Source organism: Patagioenas fasciata, chromosome 4 (assembly GCF_037038585.1).
Source record: "Patagioenas fasciata isolate bPatFas1 chromosome 4, bPatFas1.hap1, whole genome shotgun sequence".
NCBI lineage: Eukaryota > Metazoa > Chordata > Aves > Columbiformes > Columbidae > Patagioenas > Patagioenas fasciata.
Window position 1 is genome coordinate 2,552,322 of NC_092523.1, and position 17,300 is coordinate 2,569,621.

Sequence of the window (17,300 nt, forward strand, 5' to 3'; positions counted from 1 at the left end):
TTAATTACTACTGTTAATCTATATTATTATTAGGACTTCCATAAATAGCGATGACCCAGGGAAAGGACCCAAAAGGGCTGAAGCAATGAAGGTGGGATAGGGGGGCGAGTGTACGCGGGACGGAAAGTGAGGGGCACCTCATCCCATGCTCACCGAGCTGGTTCCTTGGGGAAGAAAATCTTAATAGTAATAAATAATAAAAAATTAAAGAATGATAAATAATAGTCTTAGAATCATTTTGGTTGGACAAGGCCCTCAAGATCATGGAGTCCAACCCCTAACCCGCCCCTGGCACTGCCCCATGGCCTGAGAATGTCACCTCTGTCTGTTCAACCCTTCAGGGATGGCGACTCCACCACTGCTAATAATAAATAATAATAAATAATAATAAATAATAATAAATAATAATAAATAATAATAAGTAATAAGCATTGTGGAGTGTGGTGAGGGTTGCAGAAACATCTCTGCTCCATCTCGCCCTGGTTGGGGTGGATGGGCTTATTTTTATTGTTTTTATTAATTTGACTTTATTTTGTTTTAATTGTTCTTATTAACTTTATTTTATTAATGTTATTTTACTTAATTTTAATTTATTTTATTAACGTTATTTTGTTTATTGTTTTTATTTATTTTATTGATTGTGTAAATTTGATTATCTTTACTGTATTTATTTTCTATTTTACTTATTGTATTAGTTTAACTTTCGCAATTCATTGACTTTATCAGTGTATCACTTGTTATTAATTTATCAATACTTAACATTAATCAATACTTATTAGTTTTATTAATAAAATTAATGAATGCATTTGTTTTGTTTTTTAATTTTATTCATTTGATTAATTTTAATTTTATTCATGTGATTAATTTTAATTTTATTGATTTTAATTGTATTAGTTTTATTGATTTTAATTGTATTAGTTTTATTGATTTTAATTGTATTAGTTTCATTAATTTTAATTTTATTAGTTTCATTAATTTTAATTTTATTAGTTTCATTAATTGTAATTTTAATTTTATTCATTTGATTACTTTTAATTTTATTAATCGTGATTTTATTGATTTTAATTTTGATTTTAATTTTCTTAATTTTCTTAATTTTAACTTTATACATTTGATTAATTGTAATTTTATTCATTTAATTAATTGTAATTTTAATTTTATTCATTTGATTAATTTTAATTTTATTAATTTTATTAATCGTAATTTTATTAATTTTATTCTTTTTATTAATTTTTAAATTTGATTTTTAAAAGTCATTAATTGCCTTTCCTCCCTTTCGTTTGCACGCAGCCTCTTGTTCCCCCTCGTCCCGTTTCTCCTCCCCGGGCAGGGGCTGAAGCTGCGGGGGGGACCCCGGGGCAGCGGGGGGACCCCGGTTCGTGGGGCGCAGCTGCCGGCCCGGCTGCAGCGGCTGCTCCCGGCGGGGGGAGCCTGGGAGCCGCCTTCTCCTCCGGTCTGGTTTTCATTAGAGCGATCCGGCCGGGCCAAGAAACACAGCAATAAATAAAGGCGAACAATAACCCCCACCCTCCGCCCGGCCCCGCATCCAGCCCGGGCGCCTGGGAACGAGGGGGATCGGGGGCGACCGGGACCGACCCCGGGGCGAGTGAATGGGGCTGGTGGGGGGAAGCCGGGCGGAGGGGAGGGGACCCGAGAGGATAAGAGGGGACGGCAGAGCCGGGACCGGCGAGCAGAGGCGGTGACAGCCCCGGGGAGCGGCCGGCATGGCCGCGGGGGGGGCCCGCAAACCCTGCGGCCCCCGGGGCTCGGCGGATTTTGGGGGGACTCGTATCTTTGTCCTGGGGATGTTGTTGCTGCTGCCCGGGCGGGGAGATGCTTCTGGAGCACGAGGTAAGAGAAAAAAGGGGGTGGAGTGGGGGGGGCGAACCCCAAGTTCACCCCGCGGGGAAGGGGGTGCGGGTACCCCGGGGTTTGCAGAGGGGGGATGGATTTGGGTTTTGCGGGGGGTCCCAGGGCTCGGGGTGGGGGGCAGCGCTCCCTCCCATCGGCCCCATCGCACTGCTGGGGATGTGCAGCCCCCAGATCCCCCTTTCGGGTGGGTTCCCCCCAAGCCCCATCCCAGCGCTGCCCGGGGTGGGGGGGTGGACTCTGCGCCATGACTCTATATGGTCTGGTTGGGATGGGAGGGCTGGGACCGGCTCCCCCTTCCCTTGAGAGGCGATGGATTTGGCTCCTCACCCCCCCTGCACCCCCCAACCGGCACAGACCCCCCTTGTCCCCCCATTTCACACCTCCCTTGGGTCCCCACAACCCTCCCAGCCCCAGCTGGGTGCACCTCTGAAGGGAGACGGTGCTTGTGCTGCTGCTGCATGTTTTGGGGTGAAACTTGGCTTTTTCTGTTGCTGAGAAAACACATTATTTTCCTTAGAGCTTCCTATTGCTTTTCAAACAGGAGAAAGGGGGGGGGTTACCCGGTTGGGTTCAGCCTCTGGTTTCTCTTCTCCATCCCTAATTCCTTCCACAACCCCACCGAGAAGTTTGGGGCTGCTGCTTCTCCACTCTAAGCACCATTTTTATTATTATTCTTATACTTTTGAGCCTTTTTGGCTTCCCTGTGGCTGCCGAAAAGAAGTTTTCCGACAACTCGGAGAGGGACGCGCAGCTGGGAGAGGAACGGGGAGGGTGGTGGGAGCCAGAACCCTCTGTTTGGATTAAATGGGAGAGGAAAAGCAGACGGGGAAAGCCGGCGGCTTCGTGTGGAGTCTGGGTGCTGGGGGGCTCAGTTTTGGGGTCAAGCATCCCCCACAACACAGGGCTGCAATGCTGCCGACATCCCAAACGCCGAAACAACGCAGCGTTCCCAGAAAGGGCTGGGAATGTGTGTTTTCCAGGAAATAAATTAAAAGAGAAGAAGGGGGTGGGAAACCTCCTCTGCGCTGCGCTTGGGTTTATTTGACTTAGATTTTCAAGGCTCTGTCTCATGCTCTGAGTCTCTCCCATTCCCAGCAAAAGCTGAAGTCAAAACAGCGAGAAGCTTTAATATAATAACCAAGGGGTTTTTACGACGTGGCCCGGAGCCCAAACCAGTAATCCCAGCAGAACGGCCGCCCCCTGTGTCCCATCCCGTCCCCTCCCCAAGGCAGCGTGGGAGAAAGATGGGCTCTGAGCATGGAGCATCTCCCTGTCCTCCTCCTGCAGCAGCCAGCGGGGACAAAAATAGGATATTTTCCTCCTTTTCTCTGTAATGGGAAGGCAAACCCCCCCCAGAGCTGCCTGTTCTTTGTGGCTGAACACGAGTCCCATTGCGGCTGTGCCTCAGTTTCCCCACCAGATAAGAAGGCTGATATATGGCTGGGGGGCCTGGCCGAGCCTTTGGGAGGAGGTGAGGAGAGGGAAATTGGGATGGTGCCACCACCTTATCTGCAGTTATTCCTGGAATCTGATTACACGCTATATATAATGAAAACTGATTAAATGCCACTGTGCGATAGCGGCGATTGGGGCCTGGTGGGACAGACGTGGCCGGGCTGGGTAACTTAATCTGCAATTCCCAACCCATAACTCTTTTGTTTTATTTTAATTTTCTTTCTTCTTTCCAATAACCTCCTCATTCCTCAAGCCAAATCCCCCCAGATCATGGCACGAGGAACCAAAACAAGCATATAAAATTGTGAAGCCCTGTTATTCCACTCCCTTAGTAAATAACTTTATCATTAGCTGGGTGAGGTTACTGGGTCTGAGCTTTCTCTGACAACATTTGGCTTGGCGAAGCGGTCCAGCCCTCGATGTTTTTGCTCATCCTCTCTCCGCAGCATCTTCAGATTGGTTTGTTGTCCAGGCTTAAATCATCGCTGGCTGCCACAATCAAATACAGACACATTGTTTAGGGAAGAAAATATCTTAGAAAGTCTGCCTGTGTCTAATGGAGCCAAGGAATTAATTGCTTGTGCTGCTCTGCCCTGGGGAGCTGGGGGGGCTCAGAGAAACCCGTAACATGCTGTGGTTATTTTAGCTCCTCTGCTCCTGCTCCAGCCGAGTTCTGGCTGGAAAGATAATGGTTTGATTTCTGGGAGATCAAACTGCATCATTCACCCCATCCTGTAAATGAGGAGGATTGATGGTGTAAAAGTATAAAGCTGGAAAAAAGGGGATAAAAAGAAACCATGGGGATGCTCGGTGGGGTTTTCCTTGGCTGGTTGGTGGCTGGGGTGGCCCTGGATGTTGGGCAGAGCCCCCAGCTCTGTGTCCTCCCCCCATTTCTCTCTTGATGTGGCTGCAGAGAAGCCGCTTCTCTCAGGGATTTGCATGGTCCGTCCTGGTGCTCATCAGGTCTTCCCTTTTCCAGGTCCGCTGTCCCACGGAGAACGTGTCACCCCTCACTGGCTCCTCGGGGGACGAACCAGACGAGCTGTCAGCCTGGATGAAAAGGTGAAGGTGGAGACAGTGCTGGGTCCTTCACCCAGGGGTCTGCATGGTGGGACTTGGGTGGAGATGTTGAGTTTGCAGGACCCATCATCTTCTTTAGCTGATGATCAGGGAGAGGAGAAGGTTCAACAGCGAGTTAATTAATGGCCTTGAGTTGCGCCAGGGATGGTTTAGCTTGGATGTTGGGAGAGATTTCTTCCTGGTTGTCAGGTGTTGGAATGGTCTGTCCAGGGAAGTGGTGGAGCCACCATCCCTGGAGAGGTTTAACAGATGCATAGATGAGGTTCTTAGAGACACGGTTTAGTGATGGTGTTGGGTTTATGGTTGGAATCAATGATCTTGGGCATCTCTTCCAGCCAAAATGGTTCTGTTTTTCTATGAATTAAGTGTGGTCCTGAGTGTTGGGCAGTAGGTAGGGTGGCCAGGAGGCACAGGGTGAGCAGAAAGGAGCTGGGCAGTTTGGAGAGAGGAGATGGAGCTAACTCATCAGACTGATGGTTTTGCCAGGACAGACAGAACAACAGTATCTGGTAACGGGAAAATGCCGCAGGATTTAGGAGCGGTGTCCTGGGGAAGACTGCAGGGGAGATGGGCAGAGAGGACATCTCTTCCCAGGGCTGCTCTGCTGGCCTCTCTCACCCTCCTCACCACCCCCACTGTCTCCAAATCCATGTCAGGAGGTGCTTGTGGTGACTCTCCCCTGCCTTTGGCCCCTTGCCCAGCTCTGGGGTCAATGGGCTCCACAGCTGCCCATCGGCCGCAGCAGCTGGTCCTTGTACCCAACAGCTGGGAGGGTCCCCAGGGCTGTGGTCTCCTTCATGGTGGATCAAATCGCTTCCCAGCACACCAAGCACTGATATGGGTGGTTGCAGGAAACCATTGTGCTTTGGGGTGGAGAAGAACTAAGTGCTGAGAAGTCATCTTCTCTGGTGGCATCTCCTTGGCTGAGAATGGAGCTAAGAAGAGGGGAGATTCAGGCTGGACTTGAGGAAGGAATTGTTGCCCTGAGGGTGGTGAGAGCCTGGCCCAGGTTGGCCAGAGAGGTGGTGGATGAACCATCCCTGGAGACATCCCAGGCCAGGCTGGACGGGGCTCTGAGCAACCTGAGCTGGTGAAGATGTCCCTGCTCATGGCAGGGGTGGCACTGGGGGAGCTGGGAAGGTCCCTCCAACCCAAACCATTCTGTGATTCTACAATTCAGTGAAGCCACCTGAGATGCCTCCAAGTGAGGTGTCCTTGTTCCAGGCAGGAGATACCGAGGGCGAAATCAGCCCCTATTCCCAGTAGTGAAGCAGAGAGGAGCTTTGTGATTCTGTGTCTTCTCTGAGAGTCTGGACGATGCCTTTTCCTGGGGGAATCGGGAGCGTCGCTCCATCCTCCAGCTGCTGGGAATCGTGTGTCTCCAGTAGCTGAAATAGCCTATGGTGCTAGGGACGCTGTGGTCACCCTGCAGAAACGTCCCCTCCCTTCCTAGCAGCACCGGGTTGGTCTAAATTTAGGCTGGAGGGCACTCGAGACGGGGAACACGTGGCAGTGGGAGGTTTATTTATACTCCTGCTTACACCCCCCCTGCTCAGAATTCTTCTGGGTGAGTGCAGGGGGCTTGGGGGGGTCACTGGGGACCCAGGGGCTGGGGTGGCCACCAGCTGGGGACAGGGTGGCTGGGCTGGTCCTGGCGTGTTTCCTGGCATCTGCTTCGCCTCCGCTGGCCCCAGCCAGCCCGAAACAAGGAGGCTCCTGTTCCTGGTAGCGGGGGGAAGGTGGGGAGAGGCAGGGGGGTCACGGTCAGGAGCGGAGAAGCTTTTTGGGAAAGGACGGTGGCAACCAAAGGATGGAGTGGGGGTGAGTGGGCTCCTGTTTTGCAGACAGAGCCCCAAACTGTCCCTATTTGCCCTGCTATTGCTGAATGTGTTTTTATTTTTGGATAAATTTATCCCGTGCCGTCTCCTCCTGCCCTCCAGCAAAGATCCTGGAAATAGATCTGCTCTGGTTGTCCGGGCACTGTCGGCTTTTGGGGAGGGAGGCTGCAAGGAGACAGCATCCCAGTGGGTGAAATGATGATGGGTTCAAGCATGGTGACCCCTAGAAGCTCCTTCATCCCTCCCCCATGGGCAGGATGCTGTGGGGTGGCCCACACCACGGTCCCGGGGGACATCACCCCATCTCCTGTCCCTCATCCCAGAGGAGTGAGGTCAGGCCGGTGGGAAGAGGTTGGTGGTGGCCCTGCGGTCCCATCGTGTGCGGGCTGCCATGGCGCTGGGGGGAGCTGGACCTTTCCTCCCCCATCTACACCCTCCTCTCTCCTATTGTTTGAGGCTGAACTCCCCGCGGGCTCCACAGCTCCCGGCACACATGGAAGTGATTTCGGAGAGGCCGGGGAGGAGGTCGTGGGGACCTGGATTGCAAACAGCTCCCTGGTCGCTGCTGCCTTGGGGTGGGATCCTGCTGCTGCTGCCACCATCCTCCTCCTCCTGCTTCATCCCCAAGGCTGCCAGAGCTGACCGTGGGCTTTTCCAGCCCTTCAGAGATGGAGATGGAGGTGTCCCCAGCATCACGGCCCAGGTGTCCCATCAGTGTCCAGCCCCGAGGCACAGGAGTTGCCTCTCCCCACCTTGGGGACCCATCCAGCCTGTTCTGCTGCCTGTGCTGTTCCCAGCCTCATTTCTTGCCCTTCTTAATTCCTTTTTCCCCCAAGTGTGTTTTTTCACTGCAATGGTTTCTAACTGCAAGAGGAGAGATTTAGATTAGATATGAGGAAGAAATTGTTGTCCCTGAGGGTGGTGAGAGCCTGGCCCAGGTTGGCCAGAGAGGTGGTGGATGAACCATCCCTGGAGACATCCCAGGCCAGGCTGGACGGGGCTCTGAGCAACCTGAGCTGGTGAAGATGTCCCTTCTCATGGCAGGGGGGGCACTGGGGGAGCTGGGAAGGTCCCTTCAACCCAAGCCCTTCTGTGATTCTCTGACCTTTCCTTGGGGAGCATCACACACGTGTGGGGTCACAGCCTTGCTCCTGAGGAGGAAGAGAGGAGAAGAACCGCCTGTGATCTGGGATGGGCTGCAGGTGTTGAGGACCTGCTCCTGCAATCTGTTTCCTGCAATGAAACCCTTGGCAACCTGTGGCAGGACAGAGCAAACCCTGATGTGATCCCTGTGCCAAGTTTGCTTCAAATCAGCCAAAATCCTGGTTTCCTTCGATTCCTCTGGAGCTGCTTTTCCAGCAGGAGCCTTGTGCTTGAGGTCTTGGATCCCAATCCCGGTGTGCACTTAGAATCATACTATCACAGAATCATTTTGGTTGGAAGAGACCCTCAAGATCATTGAGTCCAACCATTTCGGATGAGGTGATGCATTCCCCAAGCTGTGCTCTTCAAATCCTGACTGTGCTGCTGGGATCCAGCTGCCTGGGGAGGACCTGGCTCAACCATGATGCTCCAGCTGCAAAACCCATCACCGAATCCTCTACGGAGCATCTCCTGGTGACTCCGAGCCCCGTCTTCCGCATCACATCCAGGCTCGCATGCATTTACTTAGGAAATCAGGGCTTGTGGGACCTGGCCAAGCAGATGGCCGGGCTGTGATTTGAACATGGCTTTTGGATTTTGGCTTAACTAGTGATTTCCCAAGGAGCTCAGCACTCTCTGAGTGCACTCCTGGGCAAGGTGACCTGGAGCTTTCCAGCAAGGATGGAGGAGAGACCCTGGGTGAGAAGGATGCTCAGGAGCTGTGGGGAAACAAAGATCGTCTTTCCTCTTGAAGAGCGGCGCAAACGTCTTGGCCTCAGCTTCTCCGTGGATTGAAAAAGAAAGATGGAGTTGAGCTTGGCCTAGCGGGTCTTCTGGGCTGCTCGTGGGCTGGGTCCTGGCCAAGGCAGATTCATTCCAGTTGCTTTTTGCCTGTCCCAGCTCAGCCTCTGGTGGGACTGACTTTGCTGGGATGTCCTGGAGAGGGGCCACCAGCTCCACATCCAGCCAGGGCTGATGGGGACCGGAGCATCCTTTTGGTGCCTGCGGGACAAAGGAGCAGGTGGTGTTTGGATGGAGGAGGAAGATGCTGGAGCCCAGGAAGGTCCTGTAGCCCAGGAGGATGCTGGAGCCTTGGAAGATGCCTTGGGATGCTGCTGCAGCCTGGGATGATGCTGGAGTCCAAGAAGATGCTGGAGTTTGGGATGATACTGGAGCCCGGAATGATGCTGGGGTCCAAGACGATCCTCGAGCTTGGAATGATACTGGAGTCCAAGATGATGCTGGAGCTTGGGATGATACTGGAGCTTGGGATGATGCTGGAGTTTGGGATGCTGCTGGAGCCCAAGAAGATGCTGATCCCTGCTTGTTCCTACTGCACATCTTGGCCAGCATCTCCTGGGGACCCAACCGCCTGCCAGTTAGGCTTAAGGCAAAATAATCAGTGTTTAATTAACACAATAACCTTTCCCAGCCTTAGAGTTGGGTTATTTGGCTCCTGCCAGGCACGAGTGATGCTCGCATCCTTCTTCTCCCCCTTTTTACTGCTATTTATTTCTCCAGGGGCTGATCTGGTTTCAGCCCATCCCAGCTGAAACTGGGATCAATCCCCTGCTCCCCGCGGCCTTGCCGTGTGCTCTGAGGGGAAACTGAGGCACGGGGAAGGGACAGCTTGCGGTGCATCATCTCCCAGGGGTCAGACACAGATCCCATTAGCAGTGGTTTATTTTCCAGCCTGAGAGATGCGACGGTTTGTGCACGGGGAGCAGCAAATCCCGGGATTATTCTGCACACACACGTGTCCCTTTAAGACGGCAGCTGGGAAAGAGCATTTTGCCAGTAAAGGCCCCTAAGTCAAGGCGAGGAGTAATTGCTGGGGAATTCAAAACCGGGAAGGAGTCGGCAGGGATTTGGGGAGGAGGAGGAGGAAGAGATGGGCTGTGGGGAGAGGGCATCGGGAAGATCAGAGATGGGGAGAAACGGGCTTGAAAAAAGGGGATGGTGCGGGGGGAAAGAAGGGAAACAGCAGGAAAAACCTACAGCCCATGTTTGGCCAGGGAGTGATGTTTGTATAAGATCATGTTCTAAAAATACAGCCCGTTCCCACCAGCGCTAGACGGGAGCCCTGTGCCCCAGCATCCCCCTCCCCGCATCGCCCGGGCCCGTGACCGTGACCGTGACCAAGGGGCTCTCTGGGAAGCGGCAGAGCTCTGCGCTCAGTTTGCTTTGCTGTGATTTTATTTTATTTATTTATTTTTTAAACACTGTGTCTGGTCTCCTTTTTTGGAGCTGGGAAGATGGTGCTGGAGGAGGGAGGGGGGGCGGCTCCGCCAGCCCGACTCCGTCACCGCGTCCCCACGCTGCCACCCGCGGGAAACAGGGCCAAGAGGGCTCAGACCCACGGGTCTCCTTGGGGTCAGAAACATCCCCACCATGGCCAGTTTGAGCAGCTTAACCGGGTGCTTTCATCCCCGGGGCTCAATTTTGGGGTGGACCTGCAGGGACCCCCATTCTGTGAGCACGAACCCATCTCTTGGGTGCAGCAGCTGGCCTGCACTGCAAAATGCTTTGTCCCCTGATGCTGTCACTTAAAAATATGACAGTTCACAGGAGGGTGGCCCTGGGGCTGTGGGCTGGAGGTCCCTGCAGTGTCCCCAGTGCCCAGGGCATGGGGGTGGGACTGAGGAGCAAAGCCTTGCTGGCCATCTCTGTAGGGATGAGAGGAGACAGCAGGATTTAGGCTCTTTTTTGGATCTGGGGAACAATTTCTTCCCCAAAGGGCTGTGGGGCATTGGAACAGGCTGCCCAGGGCAGTGCTGGAGTCACCATCCCTGGAGGGTTGGACAGACGGACATGAGGTTCTCAGGACATGGGGTAGTGCTGGGGTGGGGGAATAGTTGGACTCCATGATCTTGAGGGTCTTTTCCAAGCAAATGATTCTATGGTTCTGTTTTAGCCCAAGCCGTGACTCACCCATCATCACCCCCTCCCCGCTGCATTCCTGGTGACCGACTACAAAACCCCGTGATGCTCAGAGCATCCAGAGCCTTGCGGGGACGGCTCCTTCCTCTCCCCCTTCCCTCCAGAGCTGGGAAAAACCCCACCAGGTCGTGGCTAAGGTGCTGATTCTGAGGGCTGGCAACCTGCCGGGCTCCCGGCATCCATAAGGGATGGGGAGGGACCAAGCGAGGGAGACGGAGCCAACCCCACCGGCTGGGCCATAAACAGAGACAGGGTGATGCTTTTAGCATCCGCGGAGCTGCAGAAGGGACGTGGGGACATCGGAGGAGGGCAGGATTTTGGGCTCCAGCCCATCCTGTCATGTGCAGACAGGCCGTGCTGGTGTGGATCCTGCGGAGGGTTCCCATTGAACGCCCTACAAAGTGAGGGAGTGAGTAAAACCACCGGCATCCTGGGGAAGCTGAGTCAATCGCTTCCTCTTGCTGTTTCATTGTATTTTTACGGTGCAGTTATCTGGTGCCTGGGTGGTTGCTGCTTATTTCCGTCCCCTGCGGGGGTGCACACAGGTGCCGACCCACCCCGGGACCAGCCTGTGCAGGATTTGGCTTAGGATGGGCCATGGGATGGAGTCATGGAATCATTTTGGTTGGAAAAGCTCCTCAAGATCATGGAGTCCAACCATAACCCACCCCTGGCACTGCCCCATGTCCTGAGGACCTCATGTCCGTCTGTCCAACCCTCCAGGGATGGTGACTCCAGCACTGCCCTGGGCAGCCTGTTCCAATGCCCCACAGCCCTTTGGGGAAGAAATTGTTCCCAGATCCAACCTCAACCTCCCCTGGGCAACTTGAGGCCGTTTCCTCTGCTACTGGCGCTTGTTCCTGGGGAGCAGAGCCCGACCCCCCTGGCTCCAAGCTCCTTTCAGGCAGTTGCAGAGAGCGGGAGGAGATGGTGTCTGGTGGGGACAGCACAGGGTGCCCCTGGATCCTTTACCAGCTTGAATGGGCTGAGTTTCTGGGAGGTGAGAGGTGGTGTGGGTTGGTGTGGGATGTCCCCTGCAGAGTGGCTGGGGATGCTCAGGGACCTCCTGGCCCCTTGTCCTCACTCATGCCTGTCCCTGCCCTGGGGTATGTGTGATGTCCCAATTCCTGTGGCATTTTTGCAGTTGGAAAAGCAGCTCCCGCTTTCCCAAACAGGGATAATGAGGGTGGGGAGAGCCTGGCCCAGGTTAGAGCAGTGAGGTGGTGGATGAACCATCCCTGGAGACATCCCAGGCCAGGCTGGACGGGGCTCTGAGCAACCTGAGCTGGTGAAGATGTCCCTGTCATGGCAGGGGGGGCACTGGAGGAGCTGGGAAGGTCCCTTCCAAACTATTCTGTGTTTCTATGATGCTCAAAATCCATTGCACCTGCTGCCCTCTGTGTTTCCAACAGAGCAGTAGGTCCTACAACAATACAAGCAGGCAGCAGGATGGACAGACACCCATCTGGCCATGTCATCTCTAACCCCATCCCTCCTCTGCTTCCTCCGCAGGTGCCGGCACCAACCCGGGCAAAGGTGGCCGTGGTGGCTGAGGGCAAGGAGCTCGTCCTGGTGCTGGAGAGGAATCAGTAAGTGTTGGGTCGGGGAAGGGGCGTTGGGTGTCCCTGGCGTGGTCCCACCTGAAGCAGGAGCATCCTGGCCACTCTGTCCTGGCTCTCCTGCCCGCAAGGGAAGGGACAGCCCACTGTGGCTTCCTGCTGGCAGTTTGGGCTAAAATGTTCCTTTTTCCACTGCCCACACCCTTGTTGTGCAAGAACCAGCCTTGGCTCGATTCCACGGTGCAGGACCCAGCATGGGTGGAGGTGGTATGGGGTGTTACGGGAATGGAGATGTGCCAGGTCAGCAGGACGAGGGCTCTTGGGCTGCCACCCCACTGTAGGGCTCATCTTGCAAGGTCTTTATGGTGTCTTCTGGTGGGCAATGCTGGCTGCTGGCAGGGATTTGGAAACCTCAGCTGCTGTTCTGCTGGACTGGTCTTGGGGAGGTTTAGGTTGGATATTAGGAAAAGGTTCTTCACCCAGAGGTGCTGGACACTGAACAGGCTCCCAGGGAGGTGTCAGGGCCCCAACCTGACAGTGTTCAAGAAGAGACTGGGCAACGTCCTCAGACACACGGTGTGACCTGTGGGGTGTCCTGTGCAGGGACAGCAGTTGAACTCCATGATCCTCGTGGGTCCCTTCACACTCACGACATTCTATGATTCTATGGGCACCTTTTCTGGGTGACATTGCCATGTAGCCTCGCTTGACCCTTTCTGGGCTTCTCCTTTGGTTTGGCTGGGATGTAGGTGCCAGCAGCATCTGTCCCCTGTGACACTCACCCAGCCTGGCATCCCGTCGTGCTGGGGCTGGAGCAGGGACAGGAACCATCTCCATCTCCTGCTCTCAGAGTCCCTCTCCCCAAGACCTTGTGGGATTTGTCCGTTTTTGGCTTCAGGTCCCTCTTGGTGCCCGTGGTGGAGCAGGGCAGGGAGCTGATCTCTGCAGGACAGGCTTCTCCTGCCACTTCTGCTTCTCACCAGCAGCTCTTTGGAGGCTTGTGGCTGGCAGAACCCTCTTCTTGCTGCTGTTCGGGTACAAAAGCAGCCACCATGGTGTCCCTCGAACAGGCAGCAGGTCCCAATGACCCACAGAGCTGCTTTTGGTGTGTGGGATGGAGAGCTGGGGGTTCTGTGCACGTTGTGTTTTGTGACTGTGGGCAGTAGGGGTTGAAAGCTCACGTGCAAAGCTTAGTCTTGGTTCTAACTGGTGCACTAGGCCTGCTGGTGTTTACATGTCTTGTCATAGAATCATTTTGGTCGGAAAAGACCCTCAAAATCATTGAGTCCAACTGTTATCCCAACCCTGGCATTGCCCCATGTCCCTGAGAACCTCATGTCCATCTGTCCAACCCTCCAGGGATGGTGACTCCAGCACTGCCCTGGGCAGCCTGTTGCAATGCCCCACAGCCCTTTGGGGAAGAAATTGTTTCCAAGGTCCCATCTAAACCTCCTCTGGTGTAACTTGTTTTCCAGCAAGGTCTTCTCTTGCGCAGGAAGAGAAGCCACATCTCCCTGTCTTCCCTTCCCTGAGGCTCCTGGTCCTTGGCCTGCCCTGGAGAGGACATCCTGGGGCTCTGAGCTGTGCTGGGACTTGCTGTGCCCCTGGTTGGGAGACTGACTCAACCTTCCTTCTTGGGTAGTGAGAGCCTGGCTCAGGTTGGGCAGAGAGGTGGTGGCTGAACCATCCCTGGAGACATCCCAGGCCAGGCTGGACGGGGCTCTGAGCAACCTGAGCTGGTGAAGATGTCCCTGCTCATGGCAGGGGTGGCACTGGGGGAGCTGGGAAGGTCCCTCCAACCCAAACCCTTCTGTGATTCCATGATTCTTAGTTCCCTCATTCCCAGCCATGGCATGGAGGCTTTTGCTTCTTTGCTCTTCTCAGCTGACCCATCCCTGTCCCTATCCTTGTCCCCATCCCACCACCCATGTGTCCCCACACTTGCCAGGTACTCATCTCACCAGGCTGCCCATGGGTCCCTTTTCCAGGACCCAGACTGAGCTCCTGTCTCCTTTCTCCAGTGCTACTGGAGTTACTGGTGCCATGCGCCCACTCACAATCGGGCTGGGAAGCCGGGAATGTGCCCACAGCCACATTTTTGAGGCTGAACCGGTTGCAAAATAGAAACCCAGAGGCGGGAGGACTATTCTGGGACCTACTGCTTGGTTTATTTTCTGCTGCAAAATAAAACCCCTGGGTCCGGGCCAAACCCCACAAATCAAGGACCAAACTGTCTGCCGTGGTAAACCCGGCCCTGCTTTGTCATTTTTCGGGTGACCGAGACGCCTGTGTGCACACTGTCCGTTGCGGGACCTGCTGTCCCCACAGAGACCAGCAGCTCGTGGTGCGGTGCCCATCACCCTGGCATCTGGGCAGGATCACACAGCCTTTGTAAGCATGGAAAACCCTCATCCCCTTCTTTTCTCTTCCGCCACACGTGGGGTTGTTTCAATCTAAATCCCCCATGTCTGCTCTCCGGGACCCACAGCCTCATGCATTTGACAAGGCTGCATCACAAGTGGCTCCAGGACTGGCTTTTGGGGACATAGTTGGCAGCTGGGGGGAAACTGAGGCACATTGGGTGAAGTCAAGGCAGGGGGTGAAGGGAGGTGCAGGCTTTGCTAAAATCAGCCTGAGCTTTCCTATGACCAGCTCTGATTTTGGGGGATCCCCTGCCCTGATGCTAGGGTCTTGAATTGGGAGCATCACGCTTGCTGTGGCATGGGTAAGGCAAAGTGACATGCCCAGGGCCAGAGGGGATGGCTGTGTCGGAGACTCCAAATCTCCTGTGTTCCCAACTGGACCCCAAGCGTGGGGTTGACCCCTTCTCCCAGCAAGATGTTTCTCCCAGGGGACTTCAGTAGTCCCATGGCAGGGTTCGGTCCCTAGGGAGATGATGTCACCCTGCACAGTTCCTTGTCCTCAGTGGTGACAAGGGGGGCGTGATCCCAGGGCTGGGTGCTGCCCTGTGCAGATGCCCTGTCCCAGACCAGGAGGACCTTAGAATCACAGAACCATTTTGGTTGGAAAAGACCCTCAGGATCATCAAGTCCAACCGTTTCCCCACTCCTAGCACTGACCCATGTCCCTGAGAACCTCATCTCTGTCTGTCCACCCTCCAGGGATGGTGACTCCAGCACTGCCCTGGGCAGCCTGTTCCAATGCCCCACAGCCCTTTGGGGAAGAAATTGTTCCCACATCCAACCTCAACCTCCCCTGGCGCAACTTGAGGCCGTTTCCTCTGCTCCTGGCGCTTGTTCCTGGGGAGCAGAGCCCGACCCCCCTGGCTCCAAGCTCCTTTCAGGCAGTTCAGAGATCACAAGGTCTCCCCTCAGCTCCTGTTCTCCAGCTGAACCCCCCAGGTCCCTCAGCCGCTCCCATCACACTTGTGCTCCAGCCCCTCACCACCTCCGTTCCCTTCTCTCAACTCGCTCCAGCACCTCAAGGCCTTTCTTGGCGTGAGGGGCCCAAAACTGCCCCCAGGATTTGAGGTTTGGCCTCACCAGCGCTGTCCCTGTACTGTGACACCCAGAACAGCTCAAGTGTCCTCTTCCATTTCCCCTCTTCTCTCCACAGGCTGCTGGCCCCAGGTTACACCGAGACGCACTACGCTGCGGATGGGCAGCCTGTGACGGTGACCCCCAACCACACGGTGGGTGCTGAGGGTTTGCTGTAGCTTATCTCCATCTTTCGGGGTGCCTTGGTATTTGGGATGAAGCCACCTCCCCACCAGGACACGGCGCGGTGCTTTGGCTGGCGGCATCCCCGGCGCCTGTCGCGGCAGGAATGCAGCAGCACGTGGCTCCTGTATCTCTTGGCCGCGATACAGCACCTCGGGAGATAAACACAGGCAGCGCCGGGCTCCAGCAGCTCTCGCTCTCCCCGATGTCCCTCCACCGGTTATTTGTCACCCTTCCAAAGCACCGAGCTCGGCGTGGGGCTGTCTGTGTCCTGGGCTGAACCGCTGGAGCCGGCAGCCTCTCTTGCTGTGGAGAAATGGCTGAGAAATGCAAAATGGGTGTGTTTTTTTGGGGATGAGAATGTGGGTTTTGTTGCTGCCCAGCCTTCTGAGGTGGTTTCTAACAGATCTCCATTGCCTCTCTCCCAGGACCACTGTTACTACCATGGGCACGTCCAGGGTTACGGTGGCTCCTGGGTTGTCCTCAGCACCTGCTCGGGAATACGGTACGGAGAAGTGTGGGGTGGGGGAACTTGTGGGGCTGGTGATGGGGAGGTGGATCCAGCTGCCCCCTTCTTCTCTGCAGGGAACCCCCAGAGCAGCCCCAATGGTCCTGCAAGCCCAGCTCTGGGTGCTGCGTGGGGCTGATTTTCCATTGCTCCCCAATGGGGACAGACTTTTCAGCAGGGTCTGTTGGGATAGGACAAGGTGTGATGGTTTTAAGATAAAGGAGAGAGATTCAGGCTTGACATGAGGAAGAAATTGTTGGCCCTGAGGGTGGTGAGAGCCTGGCCCAGGTTGGGCAGAGAGGTGGTGGATGAACCATCCCTGGAGACATCCCAGGCCAGGCTGGACGGGGCTCTGAGCAACCTGAGCTGGTGAAGATGTCCCTGTCATGGCAGGGGTGGCACTGGGGGAGCTGGGAAGGTCCCTTCCACCCAAACCCTTCTGTAATTCTCCCAGCCTTCACCCGAGCCTGAGGGTGGGGAGAGGACATTTTTCTGGCAGCACGAGCTGCTTTCAGGAAAATTTGTCTCTGGGGAAAACAAGACCCTGCACCCCACAGCGGGTGCCCCAGAAATGAGCTTTGTCTTGTTGCAACCACCAGCTGCTGTCCCGCATTTGCGTGGTCTGACCAGCACAGGGGTTTTAATGCCAAGGATGGACAGAGACACCCACCTCTTGTCTGTCCCCTTCCCTCCCCAAGTGTGGGCCAAGCTGAGGTGCAGTGAGTTTGCGGGGTCTCAGCAGGGGCTGCGAGTGTGAAGTGAAAACACCACAGGAGCCATCGGGGGCTGTTCTCCATTTCCAGGGGTCTGATAGTGCTGAGCAACAACTCCAGCTACTACCTGAAACCCCTGAGGACCGCCGAGCCGGGCCACCACCATGTCATCCACCGAGCAGAGCACTTGCCCATCCAAGGTGGGACCTGCGGCCACGGCGATGATTTGGGGAGCACCATCGCTGACATCGCTCAGCTCTTCCAGCCAGTTAATCACCGAGTAAGTCCAGCGTGGGGTTCCTTCACTCATGGAGGGGCAGAGGAATTGTCTGTGTCCCTAATACATCCCTGCAGTGTGTGGGGAGGTTGAGGTTGAGGGGAGGTTGAGGTTGAATCTTGAGAACAGTTTCTTCCCCAAAGGGCTGTGGGGCATTGGAACAGGCTGCCCAGGGCAGTGCTGGAGTCACCATCCCTGGAGGGTTGGGCAGACAGACATGAGGTTCTCAGGACAT

At 54.7% G+C, this 17,300-nt stretch overlaps 1 protein-coding gene across 1 annotated transcript in view; it reads left to right on the forward strand.

The window, feature by feature from the left end:
• The first annotated feature begins 1,469 nt into the window (after window positions 1–1,469).
• ADAM33 (ADAM metallopeptidase domain 33) overlaps window positions 1,470–17,300 on the forward strand; it is a 32,584-nt gene continuing 16,753 nt past the window's right edge. Inside the window, exons 1-6 of the mRNA XM_065836961.2 lie at window positions 1,470–1,851; window positions 4,307–4,389; window positions 11,841–11,917; window positions 15,464–15,539; window positions 15,996–16,072; window positions 16,879–17,068. Coding sequence (XP_065693033.2) covers window positions 1,725–1,851; window positions 4,307–4,389; window positions 11,841–11,917; window positions 15,464–15,539; window positions 15,996–16,072; window positions 16,879–17,068 — 630 coding nt within the window. The 5' untranslated portion in view covers window positions 1,470–1,724. The remainder of the gene's footprint in view (window positions 1,852–4,306; window positions 4,390–11,840; window positions 11,918–15,463; window positions 15,540–15,995; window positions 16,073–16,878; window positions 17,069–17,300) is intronic.